The sequence below is a fragment of the Hypanus sabinus genome, chromosome 11, assembly GCF_030144855.1.
Source record: "Hypanus sabinus isolate sHypSab1 chromosome 11, sHypSab1.hap1, whole genome shotgun sequence".
Classification (NCBI taxonomy): domain Eukaryota; kingdom Metazoa; phylum Chordata; class Chondrichthyes; order Myliobatiformes; family Dasyatidae; genus Hypanus; species Hypanus sabinus.
In genome coordinates, this window is record NC_082716.1 from 110,822,841 (window position 1) to 110,846,419 (window position 23,579).

The 23,579-nt window shown below is 51.6% G+C and overlaps 1 protein-coding gene across 5 annotated transcripts in view; it reads left to right on the plus strand.

The window, feature by feature from the left end:
• The window catches only part of numbl (NUMB like endocytic adaptor protein), a 203,700-nt gene that overhangs the window by 139,900 nt on the left and 40,221 nt on the right, over positions 1-23,579 (plus strand). For all 5 annotated transcript variants that reach the window (XM_059985119.1, XM_059985122.1, XM_059985123.1 and 2 more), the window contains exons 2-3: positions 4,425-4,566; positions 16,876-16,950. In XM_059985119.1, coding sequence (XP_059841102.1) covers positions 4,441-4,566; positions 16,876-16,950 — 201 coding nt within the window. In that variant the 5' untranslated portion in view covers positions 4,425-4,440. The remainder of the gene's footprint in view (positions 1-4,424; positions 4,567-16,875; positions 16,951-23,579) is intronic.

Consider the following 23,579-nt stretch of genomic DNA (forward strand, 5'->3'; position numbering starts at 1 on the left):
GTGTTAGGAGCCCTGAGGAACCTCCCACCTCCCATCCCAGTGACGAAGCTGTGCCACTGAAAATGGCCGCCGCGGTACCACGCTGCCTGCTGTTGATTAGAGGGGCAGCCTCTCCATCCTACCCACCTCCCACCGCTGAGGTAGGGTGACGGGCTCGAGTCCCACTCCCGCCAAACAACCAGTGCAGTACTGAGAGAGGGCAGCCCTGTCGAGGGCCTGTCTGAACCCCGGGCTGGAGGCGTACATTCCTCTCGAGCTTTGGGACTCCTCTCCATTGTCACGGTGATTGATTCCTCAGCCAACATCACTGCCGGTAACACCTCGTCAGCTCTCCCCTCTCTGCCTCTACCCCACTCCTCCTCTTTCCCTCTGACCTCCCTCACTCTCCCTCTCCCTCCCGTTTGTTCTGTTTCCCAGCAACACTGGTTTTTATGTTTTTGTGTTTTTTTGTGTGGCGGAAAATGTTTCATTCTGGAATGTTCCTCCATCTGCAATTAATTTTTTTCAAGAGAAGAGAAATAATGACAAACTCATTTTTGGAGCAATTTTGGATGTCTGGTCCCCATATGCTTTTCTTTCTCTCCCTCTATATATATAAATATATCTTTCTGTCTGTCTCTCTCTCTCTGTCTCGCTCTTTCTCTCTCTCCCCCCTCTCTGTCTCTCTCTCTCTCTCTCTCCCTCCCCCACCCCCATCTCACTCTCTCTGTCTTTCTCTCTATCTTCCTGTCTCCCTCTCTCCCTGTCTCTCTTTCTCACACACACACACACCCAACCCCCCCAGGGAGGAGGGAGTCAGCCCATAATCAATCTCTCTCTCTCTCTCTCTCTCTCTCTCTCTCTCTCTCTCTCTCACACACACACACACACACACACACACACACACACACACATCTCCAAACCCCAGGGAGGTGGGAGTCGGTCCGTCATCTCCCGCAGACGCTCTCTCCACTCCCTTGCCCCTGGGTGATTCTTTAAGAAAGTGTTTGGGCTGAAACTAGATCTACTGTGATGGGGAGGGAGAGGAGAGCCCTCCTGGAACCTTGGCTGAAGAGAGAGACTCCACCATCTGCGAGTGATTAGGGTTTGGAAAGCAACTTGTTTTGAGGAAGTAGCGGTCTGGATCCAAAAGGGATTGTGGCGAGGCTGCCCGGGATCACAAGGACACCAGCACTTCACCGTAAACTCCACAGGCACAAGCTGCACATCTACAGGCAGGATCTTTCACCATTAAAGGGGAGGGACCAACTGTTTTCTTGAAACAACAATTGCCCCAAATTTACTCTCCAATTTAAAGACAATATTGCTTCCTCATCTAGTTACAACTCCTCTATTATTCGTTACTTCTCCCCAGACTCTGACCTGTTAAAATCTAACTGTTGGCTTGAAACCTCGAGTGGGAGACACTTGCCTAACTTGTGCCCTAGTCGTCTCTTTAATCGGCTTTGTGGCGCGCCTTGCTTACAGAGCAGTGATATCATAGACTCATAAAGAAGTAACAGGCCCTTCGGCCCATCTAGTCTGTGTTGAAACCATTTAAGCTGCCTCCTCCCATTGACCTGGGACGAGCAGCGGCTGATGTTTGCCTTGGTGCATGTGTCTCTGCGGTGCGAGAATCCTCTGTCCACATGCTAAATGAATATACGTGTACAGGCAACATGGTGGTGTAACTATTACACCACCGGTGAGCTGGGTTCAATTCCTCCGGTACCTCTAGGGGTTTGTTTGTCTGTGGATTTCCGTGGGATGCTCTAATTGCTTCACACAGGACGTACGGGTCAGGCTCGTTGGACCTGCATCAGTATCAGGCTTAACATCACTCGGATATGTTGCTTTGCAGCATCTGTACAGTACATAATAGAAACGATAAGTTTACAATAGGAAGAAGTTGTGCAGAAAAGAGGAGGAAATAAAGTAGTGAGGTGGTGTTCGTGGGTTCAGTGTTCATTCAGAAATCGGATGGCAGAGGGGAAGAAGCTGTTCCTGAGTCATTGAGTGTGTGACGTCAGGCTCCTGTATCTCCTATCAAGTCAAGTCAAGTCAAGTCACTTTTATTGTCATTTCAACTATAACTGCTGGTACAGTACACAGTAAAAACGAGACAACGTTTTTCAGGGAAGTGATGCCACATGAACAATACACTGGACTACATAAACCAACACAAAAACTACACTGGACCGCAGACCTACCCGGGACTGCTCCTGTACCTCCTCCCTGACGGTAGCCATGAGAAGAGCTGACCGTGCGACATCTGTAACCAAATCAAATAAAAACATCAAAGACCCAACAACCCCAGCAAAGTTCCCTCAGATTTTTTTAAATCGCTGCTCAGTTGCTCCGAGCAGGAAATCGTTACTCAGCCTGAAAACTGCGCCGCATTAGATTCCATCTGCACTGCAACAACGGCTGTGTGCGCGGGAGCATTTCTGTCACTGCGCGACCGTGCCCCTGCGCTGCTCAGGGGGATCAGTGCAGCCCCACACGGTCTCTCTTCCCCCCCCCCCATCGGACAGAAGATACAAAAACGCAAGCACAGCTTCGACCCCCTATTGAACAGTCCCCAGTACTGTCAGATGAGACTCTCAGCCTCCCAATCTACCTTGTTATTAACCTGCACCTTACTGTTCACCTGCACTGTAGCCATTACACTCTATTCTGCATTCTGTTATCATTTTACCTGGCGCCATGGCACGTGGCTAAAAGAAAAATGAAAGGGTTATGGGTGAAGAAAGGGTTAAAATCAATCTTAAAGACTATATTGAAGGGCCTGTCCTGTGCTGTACCATTTTATGTTGCAAGTTCTATCAATCTCTACCTTAAATACACTCAATATTCCATATGAGGTAACAAATCCATAGATTCACCACCCTAATCCTTTAACATCTGCCGGACGATGCTGAGGATGTTCTACGAGGCTGTGGTGGCCAGTGATGTTGTGGGGGTGGAACTGGACTCTCTGACAGTGGTGTCTGAAAAGAGGATGCTGTCCAAGTTGCATGCCATCTTGGACAATGTCTCCCATCCACTCCATAATGTACTGGTCAGGCACAGGAGTACATTCAGCCAGAGACTCATTCCACCGAGATGTAACACTGAGCGTCATAGGAAGTCATTCCTGCCTGTGGCCATCAAACTTTACAACTCCTCCCTCGGAGTGTCAGACACCCTGAGCCAATAGGCTGGTCCTGGACTAACTTCCACTTGGAATAATTTACTTATTATTATTTAATTATTTATGGTTTATATTGCTATATTTCTGCACTATTCTTGGTTGGTGCGACTGTAACGAAACCCAATTTCCCTCGGGATCCATAAAGTATGTCTGTCTGATGACATTCCTGCTCATCTTTGTCCTAAAGGGATGTCCCTTTATTTTGAGCTTGTGCCTTCTAGTCCACTCTGTATAAAAATGCCCCTTTGAAGTTTGGATAGCAAGGAATGAGGGACAGGTATTATGCCCCAGAGACTGTCAGCACAGTCTTGCATGGCTTTACACCCCCAGAATTGCCCACAGCTCCCCCTGGACCATGGACAACATTCCAGAGGCAGAAAGATGGTCCCTCTGGTGGCGATGACTGGAACTGCGATGGTGAACCACACTCAGCCTTTTCCACCTATCACTTTCCAGCTTTTTATCCCCCCCCCACACCCACCTTCCCTCCCACCTATCGCCTGCCTGCTCCTTCTGGGGACAGATGGTTGGAGGAGATTTGATGGAGGTAGTTTGTATGGAGTGCAGAGAAGGGAGTATCTATCGACCTCTGCTTTAGGTATACCCAGAGAAGGGAGACGGATATCCATTCTTGGATCAGGGTTAGTAAAATGGTGAATGTTGGTAAGTTCTCAGTGGGTCAAGCAGCATCTGTGGAGAGAGTAAACCAGAGCAATGTCCTGATGAAGGGTCCCGGCCCGAAATTCCCACTGCTTATTCCCCTCCGTAGATGCTGCCTGACCTGCTGAGTTCCTCCAGCATTTTGTGTGTGTGTGTTGCTCTGGATTTCCAGCATCTGCGGAATCTCTTGTTGTCTCTGCTCCCTCTTCACCTGGACCCTCCTATCCCTAGCCCCTACCTCACCTCTTTATACTACCCATGTCCTGTGTATTTTTCAGTCCAGTTCAAAGTAAATGTTATTATCAGAGTACGTGTTTGTTGCCACACACAACCCTGAGAATCATGTTCCTGCGGGCACACTCAGCAAGTCTATAGAATAATAACTATGTCAGGATCAATGAACGACCAACTGCAGTGCAGAAGGCAACAAATTGTGCAAATGCAAAAATGATTAAATAGAAATAAATAACGAGAACATGTGATAGTCCATAAGGTCAGATCATTGGTTCTTGGAAAAAGGAACTGGTTGAATTTTGCGTGGTTTGTTTTTTTTTTGCATTTCCCATCCCCTCCACCCCAAACTGCTGTGTAGGGAGAGGGCTCCCGCCATGAACAAGCTGAGGCAGAGTCTACGACGGAAGAAGCAGCCGTACGTGCCTGAAGCGAGTCGCCCGCATCAGTGGCAGTCTGACGAAGAATCGGTGCGAAAGGGCAAGTGCAGCTTCCCAGTCAGGGTGAGTAGCTGGCCACGGTCAACTCTGGGCTGGCAGAACATCCAACAGGACTGGAGTATAAAGCCAGGACGTGATGGTTAGCCTTTGTAAGGCATTGGTGGAGCACTGGGAGCAGCTTCGACCAAAGACCGTCAGATATTGGAACAGTATTAGACCATTCGGCTCATTGAGTCTGCTCTGCCATTTCAACGTGGCTGATCCATTTTCCCTCTGAGTCCCAATCTCCTGCCTTCTCCCCATACCCCTTCATGCTCTGACTAATCAAGAATCTATCGACCTCTGACTTAAGTATACCCTCTGACTTGGCCTCCACAAAGTCCACAGATTCATCTCTTTCTGGCTAAAGAAATTCCTCATCCTCTCTGATCTGAGGCTCTCTTAGATTCTGCCGTCACAGGAAGTACCCTCTTCGCATCCCCTCCGTCAGCACTCGATTGGTTTCCATGAGGTCACCCCTCATTCTTCTGAATTCCAGTGAGTACAGGCCCAGAGCCACCAAACGTTCCTCATATGATAAGCGTTTCAACCCCAGAACTTACTTTGAACATTATCTGGGACCCATGTCTACGGAAAGATGTGCTGGCATTGGAGTGGCTTCAGAGGAAGCTTGTGAGAATGGTCCCAGGGTGACTTCTCGTCAGCACCTCCCACAGTCTACTGTACTGAGCTTTCAGGAGTCACCTACTGTAATAATGAAATGACAGACAGATACAAGGTTTTGTATTGTACATTGAAAGGGTTCATGCATGAGGACTGTTTGATAACTCTGGGTCTCTACTCACTGGTGTTTAGAAGAATGAGGGGGAATCTCATTGAAACCTATCAAATATTGAAAGCCCTTGATAGAGTGGGTGTGGAGAGGATGTTTCCTGTGGTGGGGGAGTCTAGGACCAGAGGACACAGATAGAGTGGATGTGGAGAGGATGTTTCCTATAGTGGGGGAGTCTAGGACCAGAGGACACAGATAGAGTGGGTGTGGAGAGGATGTTTCCTATAGTGGGGAGTCTAGGACCAGAGGACACAGATAGAATGGATGTGGAGAGGATGTTTCCTATAGTGGGGGAGTCTAGGACCAGAGGACACAGATAGAGTGGATGTGGAGAGGATGTTTCCTATTGTGGGGGAGTCTAGGACCAGAGGACACAGATAGAGTGGATGTGGAGAGGTTGTTTCCTATAGTGGGGGGAGTCTAGGACCAGAGGACACAGATAGTGTGGATGTGGAGAGGTTGTTTCCTATAGTGAGGGAGTCTAGGACCAGAGGACACAGATAGTGTGGATGTGGAGAGGTTGTTTCCTGTAGTGGGGGAGTCTAGGACCAGAGGACACAGGTAGAGTGGATGTGGAGAGGAAGTTTCCTGTAGTGGGGGAGTCTAGGACCAGAGGACACAGATAGAGTGGATGTGGAAAGGACGTTTCCTATGGTGGGGGAGTCTAGGACCAGAGGACACAGCCTCAGAATGGAAGGACGTTTGTTTTAGAATGGAGATGAGGAGGAATTTCTTTAGCAAGAGGGTGGTGAGACTGTGGAATTCATTGCCACAGACAGCTGTGGAGGCCAGGTCACTGGGGAGATTTAAAGGGGAGTTTGACAGGTTCTTGATCAGTCAGCATTTCAAAAATAATGGGGAGAGGGCGTTAAGTGTGATAATAAATCAGTCATGATGGAGTGGTGAAGCAGGCTTGATGGGCTGAGTGGCCTAATTCTGCTCCAATATCCAATGGTCTCTGTGTGGGGAGCTCCTCCAGTAACGGTTCCACCTGGAGTCGATGATGGGAAGAGAATTGCATGAGCTCAGGGTAGTGTACCTCCCTCTCCTCCTGATCGAGTCACATCTCGAACGTGGACACACTTCCCTCTCCCCGCACTGCATTCCCGGGTTCTAGCATGGGCCGGGAAGTCAGAAAGATCCAGCTCTGGAAGAGCTGCTGGGGACACCACGCGGGGACAGGCAAGGGTCCGAGACCACAATATGTTGCCTGGACCCAAGGTGCCCGTCAGGGGAGTGAAGGGGATAGTGGGGGTATGTTCCCCCCCAAGCCCACCCAGCCGAGGCAAGAACTGGGGGAGCTGGGGCAGAAGTGATAGGAGTGGGTGCGAGGCAAGTGGAATTTATCGTTATATGCAACACACACAAAATTCTTCACTCCTGTCACTTGTATTCTTTTCCATGGATGCTGCCCGGCCTGCTGAGTTCCTCTATCATTTTGTGTGTGTATTATTCTGACCATAGACACTGTCTGACCTGCTGAGTTCCTGCAGCATTGTGTGTGTGTGTTACTCTGACCATAGACACTCTCTGACCTGCTGAGTTCCTCCAGTATTGTGTGTGTTACTCTGTCCATAGACAATGTCTGACCTGCTGAGTTCCTCCAGCATTTTGTGTGTGTTACTCAGTCCATAGACACTGTCTGACCTGCTGAGTTCCTCCAGCATATTGTGTGTGTTACTCTGTCCATAGACACTGTCTGACCTGCTGAGTTCCTCCAGCATTTTGTGTGTGTTACTCTGTCCACAGGCACTGTCTGACCTGCTGAGTTCCTCCAGCACTGTGTGTGTTACTCTGACCATAGACACTGTCTGACCTGCTGAGTTCCACCAGCATTTGTTGTGTGTTACTCTGTCCATAGACACTGTCTGAACTGCTGAGTTACTCCAGCATTTTGTGTGTGTTACTCTGTCCATAGACACTGTCTGACCTGCTGAGTTCCTCCAGCATTTTGTGTGTGTTACTCTGACCATAGACACTGTCTGACCTGCTGAGTTCCTCCAGCATTTTGTGTGTGTTACTCTGTCCATAGACACTGTCTGACCTGCTGAGTTCCTCCAGCATTTTGTGTGTGTTACTCTGTTCATAGACGCTGTCTGACCTGCTGAGTTCCTCCAGCATTTTGTGTGTGTTAATCTGACCATAGACACTGTCTGGCCTGCTGAGCTCCTCCAGCATTTTGTGTGTGTTGCTCAGATTTCCAGCATCTGCAGATCTTCTCTTGTTTGTTATTATTTTTTGTACCGGAATGGTGAGGTATATGTACAAAGTAAACCTTGCTTGCGGCAGGATCACAACATCGATGTGTAGATTTATACTGCATGTAAATAAGCCATTCGGCCCAACTTTTCCATTCTAACCCTGTTGTCCAATGAGCAGAGCCTAATCTGCCTGCTTTGGGCCCAAAGCCTTTTCCAGCTGTCCTTCGTAGCTCACGGTAGTGTAGCGGTTAGAAGAAAGCTTTACGGTACTGTACAGGTGATTGGGGTTCAGGTCCTGCCACTGCCTCTAAGGAGTTTGTACATTCTCCCTGTGACCATGTGTCTTTCCTCCAGGCGCTCTGGTTTCCTCCCCAGTCCAAAGTCATGCCAGTTAATAGACCATGAGACCATAAGACATAGGCACAGAATTAGGCCATTCAGCCCATTGAGTCTGCTCTGCCATTCCATCATAGCTGATCCTGGATCCCACTCAACCCCACACACCTGCCTTCTTGCCATATCCCTTGATGCCCGATTGATCAGGAAACGATCAACTTCCAGCCCACAGAGTTGGCTTCCACCAGATACTGTGGCAGAGCGTTCCACAGATTCACTACTCTCTGGTTAAAAAAATTCCTCCTCACCTCTGTTTTAAAGAGTCGCCCCTCAATTTTGAGACTGGGCCCTCTAGTTCTGGATACTCAACCATAGGAAACATCCTCTTCACGTCCACCCTATCTTGTCCTTTCAAATTTCGGTACGTTTCAACAAGAACTCCATGAATTCTTCTAAATTCCAGAGACTACAGGCCCAAAGCTGACAAATGCTCCTCATATGTTAACCCCTTCATTCCCAGGATCATCCTCATGAACCTCCTCTGGACTCTCTCCAATGACAACACATCCTTTCTGAGATATGGGGCCCAAAACTGTTGACAATACTCTAAGTGCAGCCTGACTAGTGTCTTGTAAAGCCTCAGCATTATCTCCTTGCTTTTATATTCTCTTCCTCTTGAAATAAAAGCCAACTTTGCATTTGCCTTCTTTACCACAGACTCAACTTGTGAATTAACCTAATGGAAATCTTGCACGAGGACTCCTAAGTCCCTCTGCATCTCTGATGTTTGAACCTTCTCCCCATTTAGATAATAGTCCACACTATTGTTCCTTTTACCAAGATGCATTATCGTACATTTCCCAACACTGTACTCCATCCGCCACTTTTTTGCTCATTTGTTCCAGTTTGTCTAAGTCCTGCTGCAATCACATTGCTTCCTCAGCACTACCTACCCCTCCACCTGTATCAGCTGCAAACTTTGCCACAAAGCCATCAATTCCATTATCTAAATCACTGACAAACAATGTGAAAAGTAGCTATCCCAATACTGACCCCTGAGGAACACCACTAGTCACTGGCAGCCAACCAGAAAAGTCCCCTTTATTCCCACTCACTGCCTCCTGCCTGTCAGCCATTCCTCTATCCATGCCAGTATCTCTCCTGTAATGTATTTTATCTTGTTAAGCAGCCTCATGTGTGGCATCTTAATAAACGCCTTCTGAAAATCCAAGTAAATGACATAAACTGCCACTCCTTTGTTCACCCTGCTTGTTACTTCCTCGAAGATTTCACATAGATTTGTCAGGCAAGATTTCCCTTTGCAGAAACCGTGCTGACTTTGACTTATTTTGTCTTTAGTCTCCAAATATCCTGAAACCTCATCCTTAATAATAGACTCCAACACTTTCCCAACCACTGAGGTCAGGCTAACTGGCCTGTAATTTTCTTTCTTTTACCTTCCTCCCTTCTTAGAGTGACATTTGCAATCTTCCAGTCCTCTGGGACCATGCCAGAATCAAGTGATTCTTGAAAGATCATGACCAATGCATCTGTTATCTCTTCAACAACCTCTCTCAGGACTCTGGGATGTCGTCCATCTGGGTCAGATGACTTATCCACCTCAAGACCTTTCAGTTTGCCTTGCACTTTTTAATTTGTAATAGCAATGGCACCTACTCCTTCTCCCTGACACTCACAGACCTCTGGCACACAGCGAGTGTCCTGCGCAGTGAAGACTGAAGCAAGATATTATCAAGTTCATCTGCAATTTTTCCTTGTCCCCCGTTACTACCTCACCAGCATCATTTTTCATGGTCCAAGGTACAATCTCTTTATATAACTGAAAAACTTCTGGCATCCTGCTTTGTACTATTGGCTAATTTTCCCTCATATTTCATCTTTTCCCTTCTTACAGCTTTTTAGTTGCCCGTTGTTGGATTTTAAAAGCTTCCCAGTCACCCAACTTCCCACTCACTTTTGCTACCCTATATGCCCTTTCCTTGGCTTTTATGCAGTCCTTAACTTCCCTTGTCAGTCACAATTGCCTACCCCTGCCATCTGAGAACAACTTCTTTTGTGGGACATATCAATCCTGTGCCTTGTGAACTTCGGCCATCTCTGCTCTGCTGTCATCCCCGCCAGTATCCTCCTCCAATCCACCTCAAGACCTTCGAGCTTGCCTAACGCATTTTCCTTTGTAACAGCAATGACACTCACCCCTGCTCCCTGACACTCGCGGGCCTCTGGCACACAGCCAGTGTCTTCCACAGTGAAGACTGATGCAAGGTACCCACTAATTTCACTTGCCATTTCCTTGTCCCCCATTACTACCTCAACAACATCATTTTCCAGTGGTCCAATACCAACTCTCACCTCCCTTTTACCCTTTATATAACTGAAAAAGCTTTTTGGTATCCCGCTTTATATTATTGGTTAGTCTGCTCTCGTATTTCATCTTTTCCCGTCCTATGGCTTTTTACTTGCCTTTTGTTGTATTTTAAACGTTTCCGAATCATCCATCTTGCCACTCACGTTTGCTACCTTGATTGCTTTCCCTTGGCTTTTATGTAGTCCTTAACTTTCTTTGTCAACCACGGTTGCCTACCCCTGCCAGTTGAGAACTACTTCTGTGGGACATGTCTATCCTGCGCCTTGTGGACTATTCCTAGAAACTTCAGCCACCTCTGCTCTGCCGTCATCCCCGCCGGTATCCTCCTCCATTCCACCGGGGCAGGCTCCTCTCTCACGCCTCTGTAATTCCCTTTATTCCATTGCGATACTGAAACAATTGACATGTGCTTCACCCTCTCAGACCGCAGTATGAATTCAATCGTATTATAATCACTGCCTCCTCAGGGTTCCTTTTACACTCAATTCCTGAATAAGATCTGGGTGACTACACAACACCCAAACTAAGATACCCTTCCCCGAGCAGGCTCAAGCACAACCTGCCCAGGTTAATTGGTGATTGCAGTTGTTCGGAGCCGGGGTTAAGTTGGGGGACTGCTGGGCAGTGAGGCTCGAGGGGCTGTAGGTCCGGTTCCACACCGTATCGCAGTAAATAAATGACTATCCTTGTGTTTATCTGGTGGCTTTTAAACATCTTTAATGTACCTGGCGGATTGTTCCAAATACACTCCATCTCTGCCTGAAGAAGCTGGCCCCGTTGCCCATTTTAAATCTCTCGCCTCTGGTCTTAAACCTACCTGTATGTCCCCATCCCTGGGAAACATCCAGACGTTCTACATGAGCGAGACCCAGCATAGACTGGGACCGCTCCATCGAGCACCTCCACTCCGTCCACCACAACCGGGACTTCCCCATGGCCAAACATTTCAATTCCCGTTCCTTTTCCGACACGTCAGTCCATATGCCAGGACAATGTCACCCTCGGGGTGGAGGAGCAACTCTTCATATACTGCCTGGTAGCCTCCAACCTGATGGCATGAACCTCGATTTCTCCCTCCAGTAAGCAAATTCCACCCCTTCAAAATGCTGGTGGAGCGCAGCAGGCCAGGCAGCATATATAAGGAGAAGCACTGTTCGAAACGTCAACAGTGCTTCTCCCTATAGATGCTGCCTGGCCTGCTGTGTTCCACTAGCATTTTGTGTGTGTTGTTTGAATTTCCAGCATCTGCAGATTTCCTCATGTTTGCTCTTTAAATTCCACCCCTTCCCTCTTTTCCCCTCTTACCTTTCCTCCCCTATCACCCCTCCCCCAGGTCCCCTCCTCTTTCCCTTTCTCCTCTGGTCCACTCTTTCTCGCTCACCTCCTTCCCTCAGGATCAATAATGTCTGTCTGTCTGTCTCTCTATCACCTTCTCACTATCCTCCTCCCCTCCCCCCACCTTTTTATTCTGGAATCTTCTCTCTTCCTTTCCAGGCCCAAAATGTCAACTGTTTACTCTTTTCCACTGACACTGTCTGACCTGCTGAGTTCCTCCAGCATTTTGTGTGTGTTATTCTTTTCCATAGACACTGTCTGACCTGCTGAGTTCCTCCAGCATTTTGTGTGTGTTACTCTGTCCATAGACACTGTCTGACCTGCTGAGTTCCTCCAGCATTTTGTGTGTGTTACTCTGTCCATAGACACTGTCTGACCTGCTGAGTTCCTCCAGCATTTTGTGTGTGTTAGTCTGTCCATAGACACTGTCTGACCTGCTGAGTTCCTCCAGCATTTTGTGTGTGTTACTCTGACCATAGACACTGCCTGACCTGCTGAGTTCCTCCAGCATTTTGTGTGTGTTACTCTGTCCATAGACACTGCTTGACCTGCTGAGTTCCTCCAGCATTTTGTGTGTTACTCTGTCCATAGACACTGTCTGACCTGCTGAGTTCCTCCAGCATTTTGTGTGTGTTACTCTGTCCATAGACACTGTCTGACCTGCTGAGTTCCTCCAGCATTTTGTGTGTGTTACTCTGACCATAGACACTGCCTGACCTGCTGAGTTCCTCCAGCATTTTGTGTGTGTTACTCTGACCATAGACACTGCCTGACCTGCTGAGTTCCTCCAGCATTTTGTGTGTGTTACTCTGACCATAGACACTGCCTGACCTGCTGAGTTCCTCCAGCATTTTGTGTGTGTTACTCTGACCATAGACATTGTCTGACCTGCTGAGTTCCTCCAGCATTTTGTGTGTGTTACTCTGACCATAGACACTGTCTGAACTGCTGAGTTCTTCCAGCATTTTGTGCGTGTTACTCAGTCCATAGACACTGTCTGACCTGCTGAGTTCCTCCAGCATTTTGTGTGTGTTACTCTGACCGTAGACACTGTCTGACCTGCTGAGTTCCTCCAGCATTTTGTGTGTGTTACTCTGTCCATAAACACTGTCTGACCTGCTGAGTTCCTCCAGCATTTTGTGTGTGTTACCTCATGTCTGCAGAACTCTTTATCTAATTAATTATGAAATCTGTTTCATGTTGGCCTGTTGGAGAAAGGTATTTTATTTACTCAGATTCGGATTTATTTATCAGACGTACGTCGAAACTTAACCTTAGATTCTGTGGATGTGAACGGGACACCCGGATGGTGCGTTCCCTCTCAGGGGCCAGGGTCAGTGACATCCTGAATCGTGTCCACAGCACTTTGGAGTGGGAAGGAGAGCAGCCAGTTGTCTTGGTTCATATTGGTACCAATGACATAAGAAGGAAAAGCTAAGAGGACCTGTTAAGAGAATTTAGAGTCAGGCAGAAATAGCGGGGGACAGGAGATGGCAGATGAACTAATAGCGTCAGTCTTCACTGTGAAAGACACTAGCAGTGTGCCAGATGTTGTAGTGTGTGAGGGAAGAGGAGTGGGTGCAGTTACTGTTACAAGAGAGAAGGTGCTCAAAGAGCTGTTAGAGCTAAAGGTTCATAAGTCAGCCGGACCAGATGAACTGTACCCTAGGGTTCTGAAAGAGGTAGCGGTAGGGATTGTGGTGGCAGAATAGTAATCTTTCAAAAATCATTGGATTTTGGCATGGTGCCAGAGGACTGAAAAATCGCAAATGTCATTCCACTCTTTAAGAAAGGAGGAAGGCAGCAGAAAGGAAATTATAGACCAGTTAGCCTGACCTCAGTGGTTGGGAAGATGTTAGAGTCAATTGTTAAGGATGAGGTGATGGAGTACTTGGTGACAATACAAAGTCAGCATGGTTTCCTTCAGGGAAAACCCTGCCTGATTAACCTGTTGGAATTCTTTGAGGAGATTACACACAGGATAGATAAAGGGGATGCAGTGGATGTTGTATATTAGGACTTTCAGAAGGCCTTCGACAAAGTGCCACACATGAGGCTGAAGTTAAGAGCCCATGGTATTACAGGGAAGATGCTAGCATGGTTAGGGCATTGGCTGATTGGTAGGAGGCAGCAAGTGGGAATAAAAGGATTCCTTTCTGGTTGGCTGTCAGTGACGAGTGGTGTTCAATAGGGGCTCGTGTTGGGACCGCTTCTTTTCATGCAGTATATCAGAGATTTAAATGATGGAATAGATGGCTTTGTTGCCAAGTTTGCAGATGATACGAAGATTGGTGGAGGGGCAGGTAGTGTTGAGGAAACAGGTAGGATGCAGAAGGACTTAGACAGATTAGGAGAATGGGCAAGAGAGTAGCAAATGAAATGCAATGTTGGAAAATGCATGGTCACGCACTTTGGTAGTATAAATAAATGTGCTGACTATTTTCTAAAAGATGAATAACTCAAAAAATCTGAGATGCAAAGGGACTTGGGAGTCCTTGTGCAGAACACCCTAAAGGTTACATGAGGAAGTCTGCAGATGCTGGAAAATCCAGCAACACACACAAAATGCTAGTGGAACACAGCAGGCCAGGCAGCATCTATAGTGAGAAGCACTGTCGATGTTTCGGGCCGAGACCCTTCGTCAGGACTAACTGAAAGGAAAGATAGTAAGAGATTTGAAAGTAGTGGGGGAGGGGGAAATGCGAAATGATAGGAGAAGACCGGAAGGGGTGGGATGAAGCTGAGAGCTGGAAAGGTGATTGGCGAAAGTGATACAGAGCTGGAGAAGGGAAAGGATCTTGGGACGGGAGGTGTAGGGAGAACGAATGGGGGAGGGGAACACCAGAGGAGAACAGCTAAAGAGTGATGGGCAGAGAGAGAGAGAGAGAGAAAAGGGGGGGGGGAATAAATAAATCAGGGATGGGGTAAGAAGGGGAGGAGGGGCATTAACGGAAGTTAGAGAAGTCAATGTTCATGCCATAAGGTTGGAGGCTACCCAGCTGGTGTATAAGGTGTTGTTCCTCCAACCTGAGTTTGGCTTGAGAAACCTGAGAAAGCAGGATCTCCCAGTGGCCACACATTTTAATTCCACGTCCCATTCCCATTCTGATATGTCTGTCCACGGCCTCCTCTACTGTCAAGATGAAGCCACACTCACCGAGTCCTGAGCTTCAGTCTTCGGCATTGACCCCTGGATTGGCCAGCAATAGGACCACAAACTCTAGGCTCAAGTCTAGGTGGCTGTCATGCCTTTTGCTTGCATGGGGATGTGACCCCAGTACGCTCCGACCAGGGGCAGCCCAACATCCACGGATACCTTCGGTCACCTCATCCACAAGCATGGAGCAGAGTGGAGACCTAGGCTCGAACCCCTCCACATCCCTATCCCTAAACCCTAAGATGGCCCCTAACTCCCCTCTCTCTCTCCAAAATCATCACTACAAACTCCAAGTGAGCGCAACTATGCCTGAGCCACGATCTCGACGGAGACTGCAGCTCAACGCCATCTTGACCACATCAAAAATTTCAACAGCTCAAAACAGTTTAAAAGTAAATGTATTATCAAAGTACATATATGTGACAATATGCTACCTTGAGATTTTTTTTTAAATGTATTTGTTGAGATACAATGCAAAAAAAGGCCCTCACGGCCTTTCGAGCCATGCCGCCCAGCAACCCCGAATTAATCCTAGCCTAGTGACAAATTAACCTAACAGCCGGTACGCCTTCAGACTGTGGGAGGAAACTGAAGCTTCCCGGGAAAACCCACGTGGTCACGGGAAGGAATGTACAAACTGGCTATGCCGGAATTGAACTCTGAACTCCAGCATCTCGCTAAATTCTACACTCCTTGGTGGCCCACCTCATAGGCAAACAGCCAAGTCACCTGCTAGCTTGTGCTCCTTCCCCCCTATCCACCTTATTTTGGCTTCTCCCCCCATTCCTTTCCAGTTATTCCAAAGAGGGGAAGAGCAAGTGACCAGGTTTGGTGGTCACAGAGAGAAGATACAAGCGCCTTACAGGCAGCGATGGGAATTGAACCAGGGAATTGAACTATTTTCTGTACAGAAAACCATTGTGCTAACCACTACGCTACCGTGCCAACCTTTTCTTTGCAGGCATTCACAGAAAATAGAATCAATGGAAAACTACATACAAAGACTGGCCAATGTGCAATTAGGAAAAATAAATAAATAAATGATATTTAAAACATCAGTTGTAGAGCCCTTGAAATTGAGCCTGTAGGTTGCGGAATCAGTTTAGAGTTGTGGTGAGTGAAGTTATCCACACTGGTTCAGGAGCCTGATAGTTGTGGGGTAATAACTGTTCCTGAACCTGGTGGTGTGGGACCTGAGGCTCATTGTGGTGAGTGAAGTTATCCACACTGGTTCAGGAGCCTGATGGTTGTGGGGTAATAACTGTTCCTGAACCTGGTGGTGTGGGACCTGAGGCTCATTGTGGTGAGTGAAGTTATCCACACTGGTTCAGGAGCCTGATGGTTGTGGGGTAATAACTGTTCCTGAACCTGGTGGTGTGGGACCTGAGGCTCATTGTGGTGAGTGAAGTTATCCACACTGGTTCAGGAGCCTGATGGTTGAGGGGTAATAACTGTTCCTGAACCTGGTGGTGTGGGACCTGAGGCTCATTGTGGTGAGTGAAGTTATCCCCTCTAGTCCACGAGCCTGATGGCCGAGGGGTAATAACTGTTCCTGAGTCACAGTGTGGGTCCTGAGGCTTCCTGATGGCAGTAGTGAGGAGAGCCTGCCCTGGGTGGTGGATGCTGCTGTCCTGCCACAGCAGTTCACATAGATGTGCTTTCTCCATAGTTGTACTTACAGGACAGGTCCTCCAAAATGATAAGACTTACGAATTTAAAGTTGATAATCCTCTCTCCTCATCCTGAAGCCAATAATCAGCTCCTTGGTCTTGCTGACAGTGAGTGAGAGGTTGTTGTCATGACACCGATCAGCCAGATTTTCAGTCTCCCTCCTCCGTGCTGATTCATCCCCAACTTTGATTCAGCCCAAGACAGTGGTGTCGTCAGCAAACATTGAATATGGTGTTGGAGCTGTGCGTAGCCACAGTTGTAAGGGAAAGCAGGTGGAGCGGGGGCTAAGCACGCAGCCTTGTGGTGCACCTGTGACAGTGTGTCCCCCCAGCTGGTGTTTGACACACTGCTGGCAGGGCTGTGTGAGGGAGGGGTTCTCCAGGCATTCGAGGGGTGCTGAGTCAGAGTGGGGGACTCTCTTTAAAGTACCTTTTTTTCCTCATCTGTGCAGTACTTGGGCCACATGGAGGTCGAAGAATCCCGAGGGATGCACGTGTGTGAGGAAGCCGTGAAGAAATTCAAAACCGTGAGTGTTTCAGTTCCCTTGAACCGCGAAGCCATCAGCTCGGTCTGTGGAAAAATTAGAATTCCCGCTGCAAACCGGCGTTGAGTTTCTGCGGCACAACCCAACGCGCGTTAATCTTTGAAGTTTTTCGAGTGTAGTGTCCGCGAGGGCGGGAAGGGGCTGGCAGAGGGTCGGGGTACTTAGAGCACCAGCTGCGTTTGAGGCATTTGATTGAGGGAGAACAGGAGAAGCAGGATCCTGTTCGTTACAGCAGAATCCTGGGAATTTTGGTCCCGTTGGTTTTGGTTCGCAGTGACCCGGGTTCATTTTCTGCCGCGGTCTGTAAGGAGTTTGTTCGTTCTCCCTGTAACCGTGTGGGTTTCCTCCGGGTGCTCCAGTGTACTCCCACATTCCATAGACGTCCCGGTTAGGGTTAGTGAGCTGTGTTCATGCAATGTTGGCATGCAAAGTATCTCTCTCTCCTTTTCTCCCCTATCTCTACCTGTCCATCTCCTTTCTCCCTCCCCTTTCTGTCTCTCCTCTCCCCGACTCTCCCTCTTCCCTTTTCCCTCCCTCCCTCTCCCCTCCCCCTTTCCCTCTCTCCCACGCTCTCTTGTCTCCCTCCCTCCCTCTCCCCTCCTCCACCCTCTCCTCCCTCCTGTCTCCCCCTCCCCCTTTCCCTCTCTCCCACGCTCTCCAGTCTCCCTCCCTCTCCCTTGTCACCTCTCTTCCCCTCTCCCCTTTGCTAAACCTCTCTCCCCTCCTGGCAGCGGGCCAGGTAATGAACCTGCCGCTGACCCTCTGCAGATCGAGGTGGGGGTCTGCCCTGAACACAACCTTTACAAGTGACTTCCTTCTGCTTTGAGCTGCAGAGACGGAGGGACAAGCTTCCTCAGGCTCTGCTATCAGCCAATTCAGAGCCGATCGTTTTCTGATTGGCTAAGGAAAAGCAGACCGGTGCAAGGATGGACGCGAGTCAGCCTAGGAAAGGATTGCTAAGCGTCTCCACCATGTGCTCTGGGAATCTGCTGCCCAAAACAACAGGATTTTCGAACACAGGGGTAGCTCCCAATAAAATGGGCTTCCTTTGGGCAACAGGGTCTGACCGACAACCTGTACGTCTGCGTTCAACTCATTTCCTCTCTCCCCTCGTCCAATCTATATTCTCCACAGATGTTTAATAGCTGTTGTACAAAAATCTGGCGCGTTCCCAATAAAAACGCCACGCCTTTGCCCTCTACGGTGTCTCTCCCCTCTCGGCGCTTTCTCCCGCTCTCCACTATATTCCTCCACTCTCCGCTGTCCACCCCTCTCCTCCGCGCTCTTCACCCTCGTCTCTCCGCTGTCCACCCCTCCCCTCTGCGATCTTCACCCTCGTCTCTCCGCTGTCCACCCCTCTCCTCTGCGATCTTCACCCTCGTCTCTCCGCTGTCCACCCCTCCCCTCTGCGATCTTCACCCTCGTCTCTCCGCTGTCCACCCCTCTCCTCTGCGATCTTCACCCTCGTCTCTCCGCTGTCCACCCCTCTCCTCCGCGGTCTTCACCCTTGTCTCTCCGCTGTCCACCCCTCTCCTCCGCAGTCCTCACCCTCGTCTCTCCGCTGTCCACCCCTCTCCTCCGCGCTCTTCACCCTCGTCTCTCCGCTGTCCACCCCTCTCCTCCGCGGTCTTCACCCTCGTCTCTCCGCTGTCCACCCCTCTCCTCCGCGCTCTTCACCCTCGTCTCTCCGCTGTCCACCCCTCTCCTCCCGGTCTTCACCCTCGTCTCTCCACTGTCCACCCCTCCCCTCTGTGGTCCTCACCCTCGTCTCTCCGCTGTCCACCCCTCTCCTCCGCGGTCTTCACCCTCGTCTCTCCGCTGTCCACCCCTCTCCTCCGCGCTCTTCACCCTCGTCTCTCCGCTGTCCACCCCTCTCCTCCGCGCTCTTCACCCTCGTCTCTCCGCTGTCCACCCCTCTCCTCCGCGCTCTTTACCCTCGTCTCTCCGCTGTCCACCCCTCTCCTCCGCAGTCCTCACCCTCGTCTCTCCGCTGTCCACCCCTCTCCTCCGCGGTCTTTACCCTCGTCTCTCCGCTGTCCACCCCTCTCCTCCGCAGTCCTCACCCTCGTCTCTCCGCTGTCCACCCCTCTCCTCCACGGTCTTCACCCTCGTCTCTCCGCTGTCCACCCCTCTCCTCTGCGCTCTTCACCCTCGTCTCTCCACTGTCCACCCCTCCCCTCTGTGCTCTTCACCCTCGTCTCTCCGCTGTCCACCCCTCTCCTCCGTGGTCTTCACCCTCGTCTCTCCGCTGTCCACCCCTCTCCTCCGCGCTCTTCACCCTCGTCTCTCCGCTGTCCACCCCTCTCCTCCGCGGTCTTCACCCTCGTCTCTCCGCTGTCCACCCCTCTCCTCTGCGGTCCTCACCCTCGTCTCTCCGCTGTCCACCCCTCTCCTCCGCGGTCTTCACCCTTGTCTCTCCGCTGTCCACCCCTCTCCTCCGCAGTCCTCACCCTCGTCTCTCCGCTGTCCACCCCTCTCCTCCGCGGTCTTCACCCTCGTCTCTCCGCTGTCCACCCCTCTCCTCCGCGCTCTTCACCCTCGTCTCTCCGCTGTCCACCCCTCTCCTCTGCGGTCCTCACCCTCGTCTCTCCGCTGTCCACCCCTCTCCTCCGCGGTCTTCACCCTCGTCTCTCCGCTGTCCACCCCTCTCCTCCGCAGTCCTCACCCTCGTCTCTCCGCTGTCCACCCCTCTCCTCCGCGGTCTTCACCCTCGTCTCTCCGCTGTCCACCCCTCTCCTCCGCGGTCTTCACCCTCGTCTCTCCGCTGTCTACCCCTCTCCTCTGTGCTCTTCACCCTCGTCTCTCCGCTGTCCACCCCTCTCCTCCACGGTCTTCACCCTCGTCTCTCCGCTGTCCACCCCTCTCCTCCGCGGTCTTCACCCTCGTCTCTCCGCTGTCCACCCCTCTCCTCCGCGGTCTTCACCCTCGTCTCTCCGCTGTCCACCCCTCTCCTCCGCAGTCCTCACCCTCGTCTCTCCGCTGTCCACCCCTCTCCTCCGCGGTCTTCACCCTCGTCTCTCCGCTGTCCACCCCTCTCCTCCGCAGTCCTCACCCTCGTCTCTCCGCTGTCCACCCCTCTCCTCCGCGGTCTTCACCCTCGTCTCTCCGCTGTCCACCCCTCTCTTCCACGGTCTTCACCCTCGTCTCTCCGCTGTCCACCCCTCTCCTCCGCGCTCTTCACCCTCGTCTCTCCGCTGTCCACCCCTCTCCTCCGCGGTCTTCACCCTCGTCTCTCCGCTGTCCACCCCTCTCCTCCGCGGTCTTCACCCTCGTCTCTCGGCTGTCCACCTCTCTCCTCCGCGGTCTTCACCCTCGTCTCTCCGCTGTCCACCCCTCTCCTCTGCGATCTTCACCCTCGTCTCTCCGCTGTCCACCCCTCTCCTCCGCGGTCTTCACCCTCGTCTCTCCGCTGTCCACCCCTCTCCTCCGCGGTCTTCACCCTCGTCTCTCCGCTGTCCACCCCTCTCTTCTGCGGTCTTCACCCTCGTCTCTCCGCTGTCCACCCCTCTCCTCCGCGGTCTTCACCCTCGTCTCTCCGCTGTCCACCCCTCTCCTCCGCGGTCTTCACCCTCGTCTCTCCGCTGTCCACCCCTCTCCTCTGTGGTCCTCACCCTCGTCTCTCCGCTGTCCACCGCTCTCCTCCGCGGTCTTCACCCTCGTCTCTCCGCTGTCCACCGCTCTCCTCCGCGCTCTTCACCCTCGTCTCTCCGCTGTCCACCCCTCTCCTCCGCGCTCTTCACCCTCGTCTCTCCGCTGTCCACCCCTCTCCTCTGCGGTCTTCACCCTCGTCTCTCCGCTGTCCACCCCTCTCCTCCGCGGTCCTCACCCTCGTCTCTCCGCTGTCCACCCCTCTCCTCCGCGGTCTTCACCCTCGTCTCTCCGCTGTCCACCCCTCTCCTCCGCGGTCCTCACCCTCGTCTCTCCGCTGTCCACCCCTCTCCTCTGCGGTCTTCACCCTCGTCTCTCCGCTGTCCACCCCTCTCCTCTGCGGTCTTCACCCTCGTCTCTCCTCTGTCCACCCCTCCCCTCTGCGATCTTCACCCTCGTCTCTCCGCTGTCCACCCCTCTCCTCCGCGGTCCTCACCCTCGTCTCTCCGCTGTCCACCCCTCTCCTCCGCGGTCTTCACCCTCGTCTCTCCGCTGTCCACCCCTCCCCTCTGCGGTCTTCACCCTCGTCTCTCCGCTGTCCACCCCTCTCCTCCGCGGTCTTCACCCTCGTCTCTCCGCTGTCCACCCCTCTCCTCCACGGTCTTCACCCTCGTCTCTCCGCTGTCCACCCCTCTCCTCTGTGGTCTTCACCCTCGTCTCTCCGCTGTCCATCCCTCTCCTCCCGGTCTTCACCCTCGTCTCTCTGCTGTCCACCCCCTCTCCTCCATGGTCTTCCTTTGGTCTCGACAATCTCTCTTGCTCTCTGCTGACTTCACCCTCACTCTTTGTTATCTTCAACCCTCACTCTCTGCTATCTTCCCCCCTCACTCTCTGCTGACTTCTTGTTCGCACTCCACAGTCTTCGTCCCCTCGCTCTCCTTGATCTTCGCCCTTGCTGTCCGCGGTCTTTGCCCCTCGCTCTCCATGGTCTTCGCCCTTTGCTGTCCGCAGTCTTCACCCCTCACTCTCCACGGTCTTCGCCCTTGCTGTCCGTGGTCTTTGCCCCTCTTTCTCCACGGTCTTCACCCCACTCTCTGCGATCTTCACCCATACTGCTGTGCTTTACCTTATTTCTCCGCTCTCCACCATCTCTCTCTCACTCCTCGGTCTTCCCCATTCTCAGCCGTCCGCTGGCCCCCTCACTGTCTGCCATTCCCCCCCCCGCTCTCTGCAGTCTTACCCCCTCCTTGCATTTCACAGCTTTCCCCCAGGCCACCATACAACCCGCTCTCTGCCCTGTCCTCCCGCCATCTGCAGTCGCTCCCTCTGTTACGTTCTCCCTGCTCTGTGTCGTTCCCCCCTTCTCCCCTCACTCTGCCCTCCCCACCCCTCGTGCCAAGATTTACCAGCTCCAGCGCTGGCGTCCCAGCCCTCCGGGCCCCTCTGCTCCTAAACCAGACGGGGCCATGTTGCCGCCCCCGACCCTCACCAAGCAGTGCAGATACTGGGAGTCTGACTGGAGTACGGGAAGACTGGAAACACACAAGAGGCCAGGCTGCATCTGGAAAGAGAGGGATTCGTTTAGCTTGCCAGGCAGGCGAGCGTTCACCAGAACTAGGAACAGGTGAAAAAAGCACAGAAAGAGGCCACTTGGCCCATTGATTCTGTACTAACCATCAACCTCCCATTTTTACCTGCTTTTAATTCTCCTCACTTCCCCCCCTCGTCCATTCACCCACACAACAGGGGAAATTTGGAATATCCAGCCACCCCGCACATGGGGGGGAAACCGGAGCACCAGTAGTCACAGAGAGAGTGGGAAAGGTCCGTACACGTTGGCCCCAGGGGCCGACTTCGGACCAGGGTCCCTGGCGGTGTGAGGCAGCGGCGGGTGCGGAGGGAGGTAGGGTGGGGAGGGCTCTGAGTTTTGGTGAGGCAGGAGAAGTGAAATGGAGGAGGAGGGAGAGGGACCAAGGGTGAGTCAGGAGGAGGCAGGAAGGCAATTGCCTCAGATTCTGAGGTGCTGTAGAGTGAAGATCCTCACATTTCTGTGCCCCATGATCATTGCTGTGACACAGGGTGAATGTATCCCCAGGGAGGGGAAGATCCTCACCAGAGGGGGGAGTGGAGTGCTCCCTCCCTCGAGGAGGGGGAAATGCTGATCTTGTTCACTTGGGAGGGAGTGAGTGGGGACCTCCCTTCCTTGGGGAGGAGGCAATAGGTGGCTCCTTCAGGGAGTGGGGAGCTACCCTCCTTGTTGGGGATAATAGGGAGCTATTATCTCCCAGGGAAGGTGGCAGGGTGATCCCTTTCTTGTGGTGGGGGGGGGGGTGGTTATGGGGAGATCCCTCACTCAGTGGGGTAATGTGGAGATCCCTCACAGGATAGGGATAATGGCGAGATCCCTTGCTCAGGGTGTGGGTGGGAGATCCCTCCTCAGGGTATTTACCCAAGTTCAAGGCAGAGACTGGTTTGAGGGGAAGTTGCTCAGAAACAGGCCATTCGGCCCGACCAGTCCTTTCTGGTGTTTATGCATTACTTGACTCTGCTCCTCCTTCACCTGCCTCTCTGGCACCCTCTGAAGTTTCTCACCTACCTCCCGGGGGAGTTCACTCCAGACCCCCACCCCTCCTTGGGTGCAGGAACTTCTATTATGAGACCGGGTGAGGAGACGGGGAGGAAGTATGTGGGGATTTTAGGTGGGAATTGTGGGGAAAGGTCAAAGAGGGAGAGGAGGCTGATGCTAGCACAGAAGAGAGGCTGAATAGCTTGTTTCAGAACAGTTATATACTGGGGTTGGGAGGCTGAGTTTGAGGAGTTGGTGACGAGGCTGATCAGCCAATAATCTCGCCCCGTGCTGACACCCACATCTGCGCTTTGCCGCTCTATGGATCTCCTTGCCCCTTGTTACAACTCTCACTCTGGAAGGTCTAGGGTTAGCGTTACCCTCACCCAGCGCTGAGGCCCGGTAGGACATCCCGAGGCTGTGAGGGGAGGCGCAACGCCCTCCGCCCTCGCAGTCT